This window comes from Cladophialophora immunda (genome assembly GCF_000835495.1).
Source record: "Cladophialophora immunda strain CBS 83496 unplaced genomic scaffold supercont1.2, whole genome shotgun sequence".
Classification (NCBI taxonomy): domain Eukaryota; kingdom Fungi; phylum Ascomycota; class Eurotiomycetes; order Chaetothyriales; family Herpotrichiellaceae; genus Cladophialophora; species Cladophialophora immunda.
Genome location: NW_015622542.1, coordinates 2,914,470 through 2,929,709, shown reverse-complemented (window position 1 = coordinate 2,929,709; position 15,240 = coordinate 2,914,470). Strand labels below are relative to the sequence as shown.

General features: G+C 53.0%; 5 protein-coding genes across 5 annotated transcripts; 2 read left to right on the top strand and 3 right to left on the bottom strand.

Moving 5' to 3' along the window:
* Nucleotides 1-3: 3 nt before the first annotated feature.
* On the bottom strand, nucleotides 4-3,132 carry PV07_03315 (uncharacterized protein). The gene has a single exon (XM_016390029.1). The coding sequence runs from the start codon at nucleotides 1,832-1,834 to the stop codon at nucleotides 707-709; it is 1,128 nt and encodes a 375-aa protein (XP_016251931.1). The 5' UTR covers nucleotides 1,835-3,132; the 3' UTR covers nucleotides 4-706.
* An 825-nt stretch (nucleotides 3,133-3,957) lies between these two features.
* Nucleotides 3,958-5,469, top strand: PV07_03314 (uncharacterized protein). Its single transcript, XM_016390028.1, has one exon. The coding sequence runs from the start codon at nucleotides 4,735-4,737 to the stop codon at nucleotides 5,305-5,307; it is 573 nt and encodes a 190-aa protein (XP_016251930.1). The 5' UTR covers nucleotides 3,958-4,734; the 3' UTR covers nucleotides 5,308-5,469.
* Nucleotides 5,448-7,182, bottom strand: PV07_03313 (uncharacterized protein). Its single transcript, XM_016390027.1, has one exon. The coding sequence runs from the start codon at nucleotides 7,050-7,052 to the stop codon at nucleotides 5,547-5,549; it is 1,506 nt and encodes a 501-aa protein (XP_016251929.1). The 5' UTR covers nucleotides 7,053-7,182; the 3' UTR covers nucleotides 5,448-5,546.
* Nucleotides 7,183-7,847: 665 nt separating this feature from the next.
* On the top strand, nucleotides 7,848-11,590 carry PV07_03312 (uncharacterized protein; the record flags this gene model as incomplete). The annotated part of the gene is made up of 1 exon (XM_016390026.1): nucleotides 7,848-11,590. The coding sequence occupies one exon, from the start codon at nucleotides 7,848-7,850 to the stop codon at nucleotides 11,466-11,468; it is 3,621 nt and encodes a 1,206-aa protein (XP_016251928.1). The 3' UTR covers nucleotides 11,469-11,590.
* Nucleotides 11,591-12,011: 421 nt separating this feature from the next.
* On the bottom strand, nucleotides 12,012-14,567 carry PV07_03311 (uncharacterized protein; the record flags this gene model as incomplete). The annotated part of the gene is made up of 4 exons (XM_016390025.1): nucleotides 12,012-13,939; nucleotides 14,002-14,067; nucleotides 14,128-14,193; nucleotides 14,264-14,567. The coding sequence occupies 4 exons, from the start codon at nucleotides 14,565-14,567 to the stop codon at nucleotides 12,012-12,014; spliced, it is 2,364 nt and encodes a 787-aa protein (XP_016251927.1).
* Between the last annotated feature and the right edge of the window lie 673 nt (nucleotides 14,568-15,240).

Here is a 15,240-nt window from a genome sequence, read left to right as displayed (position 1 = left end):
CAAGACACGTTAAGCTCCTTTGGAAAGAGTAGGGCAGTCAATGGACTTGTCCAGTGTGGAGTAGAAGGCGAGAAGGATCATGAGCAAGTGGCAGGTCAGGTCAGGTCAGGGAGCTCACGACACATGCTTCATTTCGCGGGCGGTACTCGACTCGAGGTACTCACACTCACTACCACTGATTATCCCATAGCATCAGCATCCACTAAGCTGTATCACCAATATCATCCCCACTACTTGTTGTGTACATTGAGAAATACCCAATTCTGTCCAGCTCCGCTCCCGAACTGGCAGACTCCACTCGTCTCATATCCCTGACCCAGGTATTTCCTCTCATATCGTGCTCTACTCGCCCCCAACGTAGGTGAATCTTGTAAGAAGAGTCGAATCCGGCCTCTTGACCGGAGCAGACAAAGAACATCCCAGAGAGAAGGAGAAAGTGCTGAACCCTTGCGCGTATTTTCCAGTCAAAAATCGATCGTCCAACGCCATCATGCCAAATCATATCTCGTAGTCGCATTGCGAACTCCATTACCATCCCATGATCCAAAATGCTGCCGGCTTTTGTCCCCGGTTGGCACACGCCCATTCCCTATTCCGTTCGTAATCCCGTTGCAGAAAACCCACATTATCGCCTAATCAGGCATACCCCCTTCAACGAGGAGACCGTCTTGTTTCGAGAAGCCACAAAGGACGCCTTTATTGCATGTCAGTCGTGCTCGTTGCTGCCATTCTTCCTCTTGCCGCCGCTGAAGAGCTTCATAGCCTTCTTCCAGCCGCCACTTTCACTTCGATGCGATTTAACACTTGCCAACCCGCTTCCGCTCCCATGACTTATAGTCCCGCCCAGCTCGCTCGTTGGCGGCGTTGTCGGTGGGGTTATCACTGATTCAGCTTCTGGAAGATCGCCCACAGGGGGACTATCCGGACCTCCGCTGCTATCAGTCAATGCGCTTTCTGAGACCGCAGACGAATGTGATACGTGCGTCGACAAACGCGCCCCACTCTGCCGACCCAATGCCGACGATAACGACGAGGACTGTGTAGGCCGATGTTGCTGCGGAGGAGATCGAGTAGCTTCAAACGACACAGCTGAGGTATGCGGAGGAGATCGCCGCCGGCGCGAAGGCATCCGGCGATGCAGGCCTCGCTCGTCATATGTCAGCCGTGAAGGCTCTAGTTCAGCCATGTCCGCGAATTCCGACATAGGCGTATATGTCTGGGCATGAGACATCTGTTTGAGACTGTTGCAAAATGGGATGAAAATCGAATCCGACATCAAGTCGTACATGCGCTTGACTGCAGCGTCCAGATAGTCAGGCCGAGGGGGTCTGATATCGTAGGATCTTTCGATCAAATCATCCCGTTCCTCTGCCGGCAAATTGATTTCCCGCGGAGCACCTGGCTTGACATAGATTTCGAGAATCCGTGTCCAGTCCTGTATCAATTCCCATCCTTCCTGCGTCTCTACTGTGAGGGGCATGCCTCCCATGCTGGCTGACGCCTCATCGTACTTGTTCGAGTATCTCTTGGCCTCTGTGGTGAATTCAAGCGTTTCTAGACAGTGTTGCTGAGATAGAAATGCTGTATACGCGGCTAGGGTGTAAGGTGACGGTGCCTTATTGTTGAGCACATCGTCCAAAGTCGGTCTTCCTCCGGGTGATAGGACACCTTCTTTTCGAGCTGCCATACTGATGGGCCGTGCCCGAGGTAACTCTTCCTCGGACATGGTGAAGTCTTCAGGAATATTGACCAACGGATAAACCAGAGGTTCAAGACGAGGTGAAGGTTCAGGTGTATATGGCCACGCGATTGAGGTTGATTTCTTCTTAACCATTGCGCTGGACTTCGCCCTGAGTTGACCGCTGCTTGACTGAAGATACCTAGACAGAGGTGTTATGTCGCACGCCTTGTGCCCAATCCTGCCAGAAGTGTGTACTCTGTTCCAAGCAATGCTTGCGGAGACTGGGACTGGAATTTTTGGACTGTAGCCTTCTTGGCCAGGGTCACAGTACTTTTTCAGTCAAAGTTCTCAGTGCGCCAGTATCTTTTTCCACGGCAATGGGCGACAAGGGTGTGGTCCTTGAGTTGTACAGGGACCCTGCCAGATAGAAGGCTGTTCCGCTGTGTATATCCGAGACTCTTCCCGCCAGCAAGCTTCGCTTCGTGTCACAGAAGAACGCAGTGTAACCACGACAGGGGATCTGTAGGAATGTCTCGGCTTGTGAAGCGCCAAATGTCGGGCTGGAACGTGGCCTTGAATGCGACGAGAAGGGCGGTATTTGGCTGGTTGAACGGGCCTGTGTGGGTGTAAACGTGGCGGAAGGGTATGCGTCGTGTGCTCGGTTGGTGCTTCGTTCGAGAAGACGTCAACGGGGTGATCAAAGCGTCCAATTGAAGTGAAGGCCGGCGAGATGCAACAGGTGAGAGACGGAGACGGTGAGGGTGTAATTAGTTGTCCGGGTAAGACAGTATTTTGACAATCAGAAGATCCTAAAGAGCGACGGGAGAAGGACAAACAGCGCAGCCGCAATGCCAATTCAGCACAAACATTTGATTTCCCAGATGCGTCGGAATGTTCCAAAGGGAGGTTGAAGAAGAAAATGGCGCCTATAGGAGTGTTTGGAAGCGTTGTCTGAATCTTTTGCCTCTGAGCTTAGTGAGATCAGGGCCCGGGCACAGTCATAGTGACGGGGCGGTGGAATGAGGACAATGGTAAGAGGTGACAGTGAGGTGGATGATAGATGTGGATGCCCAGGATGCTGGGTGACCAGAAGGAATCCGGAAAGTGGAGAGGGCTTTTGAAAAGATGCTCTGCGCAAGGTTTAGCTAAGAGTCATACTCTTCTGTCGCGGAGTGTCGAGGTTTTCCTTTCAGCGCAGCAGCAGCGCAGGCGCAGGCGGAGGCGAGACGATGGGTGGATTTAGATGAGGAACAGAGTCAATAACCCGGAAAGTTCTGGGTCTGCTGGGTTCAATCGACGTCGTATGGAGGGTGTTAGTCTTTTGCTAGCGGTCCTTTCGTGTCAGGCTTGACAGGCTGCTGTATTTTCTCCTCTTGGGCTGGCAATTCTGAATTGAGGGACCCAGGATATCCAGTCAGGGGCGGGAGGAGGGGGGTTGGTGGTTGATGGGGATGGGAGCGAGCGTGCATTAGAAAGATGAGGATCAGGATACGCGCATGGGCCGCAGGCAACCAGGGCGTAATACTTGTGTCTAGGGCGCAGGCGTAGGCGCAGGCACTGACACGACAAACCAGAAGACGCAGTTCAGTGACCATCAGTAGGTAAAGGACGAGTACAGAAAGAACAAGAGGTTCGGACCAGCTGCTGCAACGCTGTTCGTTAGCCCCAAGGAGCCTTGCCTTAAGCACCACTAGTTGCCTGGGCTAAATCAGGCCTGCAGCTCAATGGGCCCCTGTCCAAGCTTGCGGATTGGCTGCTCGGGGCGCATCATGATGGGATGATGATCAAATGAATGCCCACGGGGAGGGGTCCCCTACCACGCCTAAGGCACACAAACCAAGATGCGAAGGATCCCGGGCACCAACTCTAAGAGATTGCGGCTGCCATATGCCTACGACGACCCCCTAAATGCTGCTGACGACGGGGGGCAACGCATAGGGCTGCGAGGGCATTGGGTTTTGGGCAACAAGGTGATCAGGCAATGCCTACAGCGAGCCTACCGCGAACCTATGCGCTCATGTCCTTTGCTCTTACGTACCTGTTTCCTCGCCTCTAGCCAGCCCCCGATCGCCCCCGCCTGATTGGCTTCTAGGCGGCCTTCGCAGGCTTCTAGCAATTCGCTCAGGCTTCTACGCACATTCCACACGCTTTCTCTCCGGCTTCCACCATCTTTCCACTGTCTTTCCTCGGTCTTCTACGCGTTTTCCAGAACTCCGCCCTCCGACCTCAAGCAGTCACCTGCCCCTTTCCATTGCCCACCACTTGTTTGGGCCACACGGCTACTTGACGAACTGCATCATTTCGCCGCGCCTTTGCAAAACCCCCATTCAGAGACAGAAGGAGAAAGGAAAAAAAAACCCCCCCAAGTCCCCGTGGTCCTCTCCCCTCTGCCCCGCTACCATCACACATTCCAATCCTGGCAGCCTGGGCGACGGCGACGATTATTGGAGTCACCCGCAATTATTACGACCCTTGATTGGGAAAAGTTTCTCGCCATGGCCTTCCCTGGATAACGAGTCGTCGGTTCGTCTCTCTCCTCTGGCCGCTGCTGGGTGGCTGCGCTGTCCCCAAAGGATTAGGGACTTGGGTTACCCGGCATTCCCTAACACCCATGGCTCCCGCCGCCCGGATTTTGTCAAAGCCAAACAAACCTCGCTTGATCCTCCTCATAAGGGCTGCCACTCTGCGCCTTTTCTCGCTTGGGCTTACCCAAGGCCTTCCTTCCCGCGCCTCACCGCCCCCTACCTAGCCGTGTCATCTATCTAAATCAGCCACAATGCTGCCCACAATCGAAAATATCCACGAGCACCGGACGTGCGAGAAATATATTATTGCCCTCGACCACCCACATTCTTCCGTTGTTTCGCCATCGCTGGGACACCAGTCGAACGACTTGCGCCGGGTGGCCAGTGGAAAAGATGGGTCAGCTGCAACGTGGTTACTTTTGGCAGGTGGCGACGGCTATCATTTGTGGAAGTTGTACCCCCGAATAGCGGTCACCGAATTTCCCCTGACACAAGTAGTTTGCTGGCGATCGGAACGAGCAGCAGAAGATGCAGCCACGGACGAAAGGCTCTCTACCTATCTACCTATCTTCCCACTTGTCGGTGCGTATACTAAATTCTGCCCTGATTGCACCGCAGATCTCTTCTCCTAGACCTGGTCCGGTCAAGTTTCGATTGAAAGCCAAGCGCGTCTGGCGATCAGTATTGAAGTCATTGCTCCACTTCTGGAAAGGAACGGCCGGTGATGTACGGAATAAGTCAAATGGCTGGAGTGACCTGTTGTTTGAGATTTTCCCTCGACTCCACAAGACATTCAAGACAACGACGTCCCAGCAACCACTCATCTCCTTTCGTGCGCAAAACATTTGCTCTCCCCAGCATTCCGGAAAATTAGATCGTGGCGACGGCGGACCTCGCTTGCGGGCTTCTTTCATTCTTCTGGAAAATTGCCTAGACAAGGAATCTACCCATTTCGCCGCTTCTTCCGGATTTGGTGCGACATCCGGCCGTACGCAGACACGTGGGCATCTTGATGCTACAGCAATCCATCACCGGCGCTGCTTCGGACCACCGGCGCCAGGGCTATCGTCCAAGGACAGGCGGTTGCTCGCACCAGGATGATCTTCCGCCAGCAACATCCTCGTAGTTTATGGCACCTCCGTAGGAACCGTCGTCAAACTGTGGCTTTGGGCATGGCTTCCCACGTCACCCTGCTCCGCTGTGAACGTTGCAATTCAGGCTGGGTTTGATCCACCCCTCATTGACCACATGGCTTTACCTAGGTCACGGTGACAGGTGAGGACAGACAGTCTCTGTCGGTGGAAACGTGGCAGAAAAATTTCCCCCAAGGACTGACTTCCTCATCTGTCTTTTTTGTTCTCAAATGGAGCGCCGTTCACTTGGATGCGGTGACAAGGTCCTCTAACGAGATTTGTGAGATTGACATCCCAGCCAAGGCGCTGAATGAGATCGCGCATATTTTGCCACTCTTGTCGATGTTCCCGGAGAGTGTCAATGATTAATTGAACAACTGGGTCAAGCGCATCGTGCGAGTGCAAGGACTGATCATGGACGTTGAGGTTCTTCCCAGGAATGGAAGATAGTATGTTCAGCTCAGGACTCGGTGTGTCTCTGAAAACCTCTTGAGGGCCTTGGCCAGGACCATGTTGCTGCGATGGTTTCCCAGTTTTCGTGGCTGCTTTCAACCCCATCGATATTCGAAGCAGGTGGCAGACTGCCTTTGCCTGTGTTTCGCTCTTGGCCGATTCTTTCAGCAGCACGAATCCTTGGTTTGACTGCCCATCCCACCAGAGCAGATAATCTTCCTCTTGGAATACCCCTAGCAGCTGAGCAAAATAAAGATATTTTCGCGAGGAATCATTCACATGGCCAGGTAAGTGTTGCAGAAACTTGGTCACGCTGACACCAACTTGGAAGGCGTTCTGATCATTGGAGCCACCGAACATCTTCCCCAAGCCCAGGATCGGTTCCTCTTCGCCTACCTCATTTGGACCTTTGGCCCTGCCCTGGAGAAGCGCGCTGAACAGAATAACGGCTCTGTGCTTGTTGAGCGAAGTCAGGCGCACACTCTGCACTGCTTTCCAATTCGCCCACAGATGCATTGCTAGCAGAGGTATCAAGCAGCACCAAGTCTCGAAGGTGCCCTGCACCTTGCTGACAAGCAAGCCGCCGGCCCACATCCCGACCAAGCTGACGACAGTCTCCTGGCTGCCATCTTTGGCATTGAGTTCTCCGATATTGCCTTCTCTTGCAAAGTGGGAGCTTAAAATGGCCTTGCTGCTCCCGCCAGAGACGCCGCAGACGGCTCTGCACGCATTGCTGACACAAAGAGTGCAGATTCGCCCTAGCAGTGGCAGACCAGGGCTCAGGCAGTCAAGAATGAACGCTATATCATTGACAATATCGGCAAAGAAGCGATAGAACTTGACTTCTGCTTCGATCTTCTGCGAGAATTGGTAGGCGAACAAAATCGTGGCAACCCGCCCGATGGTTTCTTGTGCAATGTACAGTAACATGGTGGTCACGAGCGAGGCATCCTCGGAGCCCACACCCATTCCCACGAAGACGGCCCGTGAGGCTAGCAATCCTGCAATGGTAGAGGCAAACGCCTGCACGGAATCGTAGATCTGGTAGGGAGTGTAGTCCGGTCGGACAGAAGAAGGATAGCCCGCTGGCAGGAAGGGGCTCATGCATTTCGTGAGCAAGGATGTCTTGGGCGACAACGCCCTCTGTGGATGATGGACTTGAAGCTTCTGGGTTCTGGGATCATATCTGAATGTAACCGTTGCGTGGCCCTCCGAATCCAAGTCTTGAACCTCAAGATCTGGCACTGATTGCGTGGCCATCTCTTCCCGGGTGAGACAGGCCGTCCTCGGGCAAAACAGAGATCAAGTCGACTTCCGCGTCAACGAAATCCACGGAGGGCTCAGACGCAATATGGGAGAACAGAAAATAGGGTAGCTCGGCTCCAAAAACTTCCAATGTGAGATGAAGGATGGTGGCTTGTAGTTGAGGTGAAAGGAGCGCCTTGATGCCGTGATCCCCCGTATAGATCTTACGGCGAAGCACAGAGACTGCACCCCGACATCGAACTGTCTTCTGACATCTTCTGCCTCTGTGCTTCGTAACCGGCCACCGTCAATGCGTCGGATTCACAAACACCTCATCGCAAGTGCAGCGAGCTCCTGATATTACGTCCAAACTCGGTCGGTGCATTGATGACCCTGTAGAGGCACCGTTGGGACGATCTCACTCGTGTCCTCGACTGGCTGCAACAATGCTTTGGAGGACAACATTCCAAGAAGTTGTATTTCTGCTTAACACTGAGCTAACTCGTCTCAGGACAAGCCATAACGATGGCCATATTGGAGCTGGAATGGCCTGCACAGACTGCAGTGGCGCCTTCTCGAGGCTGCCCGTCGTTCTTTCCTCCATAATCCCGGTCCGCAGTTGAGCATTTCTGATCTGGTCTTCCCATCATGTCCGAGTCATCAGCACTTGATCCATATTATCCTGTTTCTTTACCATTTGGCGTCCCAGATGCTTTCCTCTTGATTCATGGCACAAAACTTACCAGCCCTACATACCTTCATCTTTTCATTCCATCGGTGTGACCTGCTTTTTACTTGCTATTGAACAACATGTGTACTCTGAAGCACCTCCTTTCGCCTTTTCTCTGCTGCTTTGGCGCCCGCCCTTCCGAAGACCACACGGCCTCAGACCTTCAGACCCTTCCTTCTGCCCTTTCAGTGCAACTCCCGCCTTCACAGATCCCGCACGCTGTCAGTCAACCGGGTTCACATACGGCAGATAAGGAAGCCCTTCGCGACCTTTTCCGCTCCTCATCTTCGGTCCGCGGCTACCGAACTGCCTCTCTACCGTCAGGATCGAATCTCCGAAGAGAGCCGTCCTTGGACACTGGTTTTCAATTTGGGTCGCAAGGTCAACATCGGAAACAGCCTAGCCGGTTAGAGCAGTTGGGAAATCACATTAAGCAAAAGCTCTCTGAGTCGAGGCTGAGCAAAAGCAGCTCGAAACCCCAAATCGCATCCGAGGACACTGCTAATGATTCAACAAGATGTGGCAATGCACACTTGGGAATGAGTGCCCCTGAGGGGATGCTGAGCCAACGATCTACTGGTCTCCTCGAGCTTCTCATGTCGCGGACTGCTAGTCAAGGCGGCTATGACAGCGATGCAAAAAGCATCCAGACGGCCGCATTGAAGGCGAGCGATGGCACAATTAAATACAGTCCGCGAAGAGTACTGAGTCTATCTTCACCGGCTGACATTCAACCCATTGCCACCGACGGCCCCCCGCCGTCTCCTACAAACAGTCTCGCCCCAGAGGTCCCTCATGTCCAAGCCGATAGCGCAAAACATCCTTCCACTCCTTCCACTCCTTTCACTGCATCGGATGCCTCCTTTACAAAAGTGGTCCAGGCTGCAGATGACGAAGCACCTTTTCAGGCCCCGAAGCATCTCAGCGGCCGAGTATTGGATGGCACCATCGAGCTCGCAGAGGCATCGGAGTCCAGCACAATGCCTCCTTTTGTCGCCTCCGAGGTTTGGGAGCATGATCCATTTACTAGTTCTCCCTCGAAAGACCATGCTGTGTCTGGACACAATGGTGAAGAATTTGCTGAAGTGCTCAGGACGCTAGGGAATACTGTATCCGTTGCCAAAAGAGAGAGTCAGATCTCCAATGCGACAGGTCCACGAGCCAGCTTGGTGTCGGATTTGGATCCAAAATTGCTCGATTTCATTTCGAAATATGGCGAGCGCCCATCGACTGATATTGCAGGAAGAACGTCCGATGATAATGCTGCTGCGTGCGTGATCAAATCGAATTCAATGACCATCGCCGACAGAGATCCTTTTAGCGCTTCAATGCCTGGGAGAGAAGGCATCTCCAGGAAGGATCTTTCTTCGGTCGCCGGTTCTGACCAGAGCTCGGTGCATCTGTACAATATGCGAATCTCTCAACAGCTCGCCAGTCCTTCCTTCATTGCTGCTTCCTCCAGACCGAACACTAGCCACACAACCATCCGAGCGCCAAGAGAGAACTCTCTAGATTTTCGCCCTTCAACCAGCCAGACATCTATAGCGGGCAAAAGCAGGGGTCTTATCACAGTTGAGCACAACAGAAGGCCCTCGGATCCTGAAACTAAACGACTCTTCGAAGGTGACTTGGCTAGACGACGGGCATGCTCCAGCCGGAAACCTGGCACTTCACCAGCCCGGTCCACTGCATTCGGAAGGCCCAAGCCCTTCACAGGCACCGGAGATGCCTCATCATTCTGCTTGAGTGACGGTGAGGTTGACGACATTGGACCGTCTAAGCGAAGTACACACAAGAGAAATCCAAATAGCATTGCAATTGGTGGAAGATCAGAGTCCATTAGCTTACCTATAGGATCTTCAAGCGCCAGCATCGGCAACCTGTCAGTTGCAGAGGAGAGTGCCTGGTTCAGCAGGAAATCTTCACAGCAGAATCAAGTGGCTGAACAGGCGGGCCGGGTTCGAGGGTCCGCTACGAGGAATAGAAGTGTCAGTATGCCAGATCAGAGTAATGTGGATTCCCGCCCGCAACTCGCTCTTCCTTCGCGGCAATTTAAGCATTCAACCGAAGCCAACGAAGCAATGAGCGAAATCAGCACCGATCAATTACAAGACGCTAGGAGAGAACATTTGACGGAAATCAGTGTCCAAGCCGTTCGGGACGCACACAATGAAAGGATGAGCGCAATCGAACCTCCAGTCGACAGCTATATCACCACAGCCCGGCCAGATTCATGTAGCCAGCGGTCATTTGTCACATCTCATACGAGACAGTCACCACCGTTTTCGAAAACCTCTGTTACTGGACGGCGTTCAAGGTCGGAAGATGGAGGTACGGCGAGATCGGTCTACGATGGCCCCAACAAGTTTCAAGAGTCTGCCACCGATATGTGGCAGAGGTCGTTCAAACGAGCTATGGAAGAGCCTGAAGAAGATACACTAGGTGGTTTTCTCACATCGCCAAGATTTGACCGTGACGGCAGACGAAGAAGTACCAGGTCGAGCATCAGTGCAGGACAGCTATCTCATCATGGCCACCGCAACTCGGACGTGGAAAACGACCTGGATTTTCTGCAAGAGACCCAAATCCAGAACGAATCGTCTAGGCTCGAAGAGAATCGTCGTCTTCAGGTCTGCATAAAAAAGCCTGATCCACTGCCATCTGTGAACCCCAGACGAAGCATTGCGAACATTGATGCGGCCAAGGAGACACCCAACACTTTGCCAGGCAAGAAGGCATCCAGAAAAAAGAGTATATTGGATATTGGAAGACGGTTCACAGTCATCGGAGCTTCCGGCGAGAATGGGCGGGCTTCGGGGGCAAGCACTCCACTGAAGGATCTCTTCGGTCTCTGGGGACGCTTTCCTAGCCATACGAGGGAAGAAAGATGCGGTTCGGCAGGACCAAAAGACGGTATTGCCGTACGAGACTTCGCTCTCGACTATCCAGATGAAAATACGCCTTCATCTCCGTTCCCCCGGACGCCGTGGACCCGCCCCACGACGGCACGAGGGTCACAAACTCCTGGATCTTGGAAGATGCTGCAATTTGGAAAACATGACGGTGGGGCTAAAGCCAAAAACAAAGTTATACGAAGCACGCAGTCCCTAGGTATGCGGCACAAAAAGAGCCGGAAAGGACTCGCCGGAAGATGGAAAAGGCTCTATCGCAGCAGCAGCACTGAATTCAGAGCGTACGCGCACACTCACGGACATCGGAGCAGCATAAGCGTTGGCGCTGGTGTGGAATATCCAGAGCTTGAAGTGATCGCTGGGGCTGAATGTCGGATTGGTGGCTGTGAGGCGTTTGACTGGCGACCACATGTGGATGGACCTGTGGAAACTGAACCCCTCCAGGAGTACCAAGTGGTACATCGTTCGCGAGCTTGCTCCCCAGAACCATTGGATACTCAACCTTGGACTCGCATGTATCAAGATTGTGTTGGGAGCCTCTCAGCCTTGAAGAGCGATCCCAACCTGAAATTGGACGGTCTAGGGGGAGGGCCTGATCGATTATATGACCGGCATCTCACCAGTGAGAGTGTGCAAAGCGGAGAGTTGAGGGACAGCACCGTCGATTTCGAACAACAGCTTGGGAAGGAGCACGAGACAGTCAAAACCGGCCTTATGCGCAAGATTGAGGGTATGGACCAGAGTGAGGAGCGATTGGGTGTCCACGCAAGATCCTCAGTCGAGACTTAACAAGCACGAGCAGACTATGCTTTGCAGCAGAGGTAGCTAGTATGAGTTAATGGACTATAGGTTAGTCGTGGGGAAGTACGGCATTCTAGGTGGCGGCGATAGAAAAGCAGAGATACAAAGGCATCAGCAAGATCGAAAGCACTTGATTTCATTTTCCATTTCGACTATGGAATGACACTCTTTGTGTCGTATCGTGTCAACGATAACTGTGGATGACGCACCTGAGTGTGTCTGCTGTGAAAAGCTCCGGATATCCACCCGACGGCAAACCATGCATGAGATATCCTGAATCGTAGGTGACGACGATTCTGACCGACCCTCCGGAAATCCACTTGCTGAGCCGAATCATCGCCACATAAGAGAGCAATGGACGAGAATGACATGAGACCTGTGGTAAGAAGCCCCCTAGGCGTATCTTTCCATCCCCATCCCGTCGCATCACATGAGCTATGACATAGGCGTAAGAACTGTAGCAGAATCCAAGACTCTCCTCACTAAGCATCAGGTCAGGTTAGATCAGGTCAGGTCAGTTGACGTTCTACCTCACAAGACGAACCAGGCTGCGACGGCGAGGAGCAACAACGCAGTCAAGGTGTGCACGGTCAGACGGGTCACCGAAGAAGAAGTTGAGGACGATGACGACGTCGTGATGGTGGTGACTGGGCTGAATGTGTGGGTGCTGGTCTCGCTGGCGGTGGTGTGCGTTCTCAAGAAGCTCGTCACGGTCGGGTGCAAGGTTGTGCTGCTGTTGGCGGTGATGGTCGTGGCGTTGGCTACCGTGCTGCTGGTGATGTTGGGGAACGGCATGGTGGTGTGCAGGGGCACAGAGGCCGAGGCAGGGATCACTGTGCCAGTAGTGGTATTGGTCAAGGACAAGGTCACGTTCCCAACAAGAGTGGCAGAGCTGATAGTGACACCAACAACGGACCCAGTTGGAAGACTCGCGCCAGGAATATGCGGCGTCAGCACCGTGGTTGCGGTAGTGATCGTTGAGGAGTTAGCAGGATGCGCACCAGGAACCTGGGTCGTCGTGGTAGCTGTCACGGTCGAGGTGCTCAGCAATGTGGTGGTCAACCAGACAGTAGAGTTCGCTGTCAAGCTGCTGGTCTCATTCAAGCGTCCGGTGCAGTTGCACGGTGCAGTTGAGATGGAAATAGAGACCGAGACTGAGACACCAGGAGTGGCGGTCATGCTGGGTGGGGGTGGAGCAGTAACTGGCTCAGGCGGTAGGAGTTCAGACACGGCTCTGACGAAGGTCTTTGGCTTGACAAGGTCGAGGACCATCAAGAAGCGGGTGACTAGACCAAAGATACTGGGAACGCGCACCGAGGATGCTGCGCCGGTCATGGCTGGAGTGTAGAGCGAGACTGATGACGATGCTTGAGATCCAGATGCCGATGTGGGCACAACAGGAAGCGACACTGACACGTTGCTTGCGACGGTGGAGGTGCTAGTGTTATGGCTCTCGCTGGACATGACAACGGACAACAAGGGCACACCAACAGGGATTGTAGAAGGCAAGAATGTTGTTGCTGATTCCTTGCTTGGAATGGTGTCGCTTGTGTTAAAGCGGTCAATCGCAGTCACAGTGTTATCAACAACAGAAGTGGTGGTGGTATTGACATAAACCGGGACAGTCACTGTGAAAGTCATGCCGGCACTGTTTGCAGTCTCAGTTGCCTCAACGGTAGTGTAGACTGTGATGGTGGTAGCGTCTGCACTTGCGGTCTTGGTTGCAATCTCCGATGTGGCCTCACTGAGGATGGAAGAAGCAGCGCTGAGAACTGTCTCGAGAGGTGTGGCAGTGGTTGTGGTAGCGACAGTCTTGGTTGCAATCAATGAAGAAGCATTGCCGAGGAAGGAAGATGCTAGGCTCAAAACTGAGTTGACGGGCTGAACAGTTGAGGTGGTAGTCATTGTAGCAGTCTTGGTTGCAATCAATGAAGCATTGCCGAAGAAGGAAGTTGCTAGGCTCAAGACCGGGTTGACTGGCTCGACGGTCGTGGTGGTAGTTGTTGTGGCGACCATCAGTGTGGCAGTTTCCAGTGTGGAGTTGATAGCACTAACTGTCGCAGAAGTCTTTGGCAATGTGAGCGTCGTTAGGGTTGTGGTAGTGCTTGTGCTTGTGCTGCCACCAGTATGGTTCCCAGTGATGCTGTCGAAGGCAGACGTTGCGACACTCATGGCAGACGACAGTGGTGGGGCCGAAAAAGGGAAGCTAGTCTCGAAAGTCCCGTTGACGAAGAATGGCTTCGAAGTGTTCACAACAGTCGTGGGCAGAGCAACCGACGTGATGGTGCCAAGGTGTGCGGTGCTGGTCACGGTGAAGAGGGAAGTCAAGTTGTGAGTCGAAGACCCGGCGACTGAAATGAAGCTCCCATCACCGCAGGTGGCATTCGGGAGACCCGAAGCACAAGGCGGACTAGCAGTGACGAGTGGGAATGTCAAAGTGAGAGAGCCGGGGACAGATGCTGTCTTGGTTAGTATATGACAGAGAGTGAGGCAGCGCAGTTTGGGAACTTTGGTCACTCACCACGCGTGATGTTTCCACTCGCACCGCTGGAGACGGCAGGACCGGTAGCAGAGACAGTACTGTTGACTATTGCTTTTGTGAGTTTCCTAATCTTGACGCGTCTCACGGTGTCCTTTAGTATCTTACCATAAGAAGTGATCTTAGTGGTACTTGTCAAGGTAGTGGCAGAACCGGAGTGAACAGAATCAACAGCTGCGCAAGAATTAGCTTAGGGCCTTTTGGGGGGGGGGGGGGGGGTTTCTCATAGTCAGAAGTAGCATACCTGAAGTGGACTGGGAGCTGGTCTCATTTCTGACAGTGATTGTGTCTGTGACCGTGGCTGTAGTAGCAGTGATTCCAGGGTAGGTGGTGCCAGAGACGTGAGTGAAGTTGAAGCCATCGAAGGACTCAGTCATGGTAACAGTCATCGGGCCAGAGACCAAGGAGATGGTCTCGGTGATGGTTTTGAAGACTGAAACAGTTGTGGTCATGTTTCCACAGGACTGAGCATCAACAATGGTGACAAAGACCGCGAGCGCGTAAGTGACGACGAAGACTATCGCGTCCCAAGTGGTAGTGGTCGCCATGATGGGCAACGGAGGTGATCTTGAACGAATGTAAGGGCGTAGAGAACGAATGTAGGATGATGAACGGATGGAAAGGTGATGATTCGGGAGAGATGTTTTTGGGATGAAACCAAAACACCGCAGGCTGGTAGAATGTGGGTTTTGTAAAGGGCGGCAGCGACTTCACGGCCTCACCTTGGCACGAAATGGAATAGCATTCGGATGACCTGCTTTTCCTGGCTGGGTGACTTGAATTCACGTTTTGAGAGGAGGATAGAGACTCTTGCCATCTTCCTTCCTTGAACACACAAGGAAATGAATAGACCTTTGCCTGTATACGAGCCAAATCGTGCATTGAGAACCCCCTGTGCTGTAAGTTTGTGACCCCATGATTTCACAGCCTTGTCTTTAGGTATGATGATTGACGTTCGCGAACTGACATTCTCCAATATCCGGAGATGAAACCTGTGAAAACGAGTGAAGGGCTTGCTCAACTCCAGAAGATCTGATGCTCCTCCATAGCAGCAAAGGCTGGTGAACCAAGTCTCGGACATTGGGACTTGGACGAGCATATGTCAAGCTGTGATATACCGGCTGGGTTTGGCCAGCAAACAAGAGCAAAAGTCAGAATACTCACCGTTGTCCCCAGGAGTATTCCCTCCATCTGTGGACATGACACCGTTGGGACACAGCC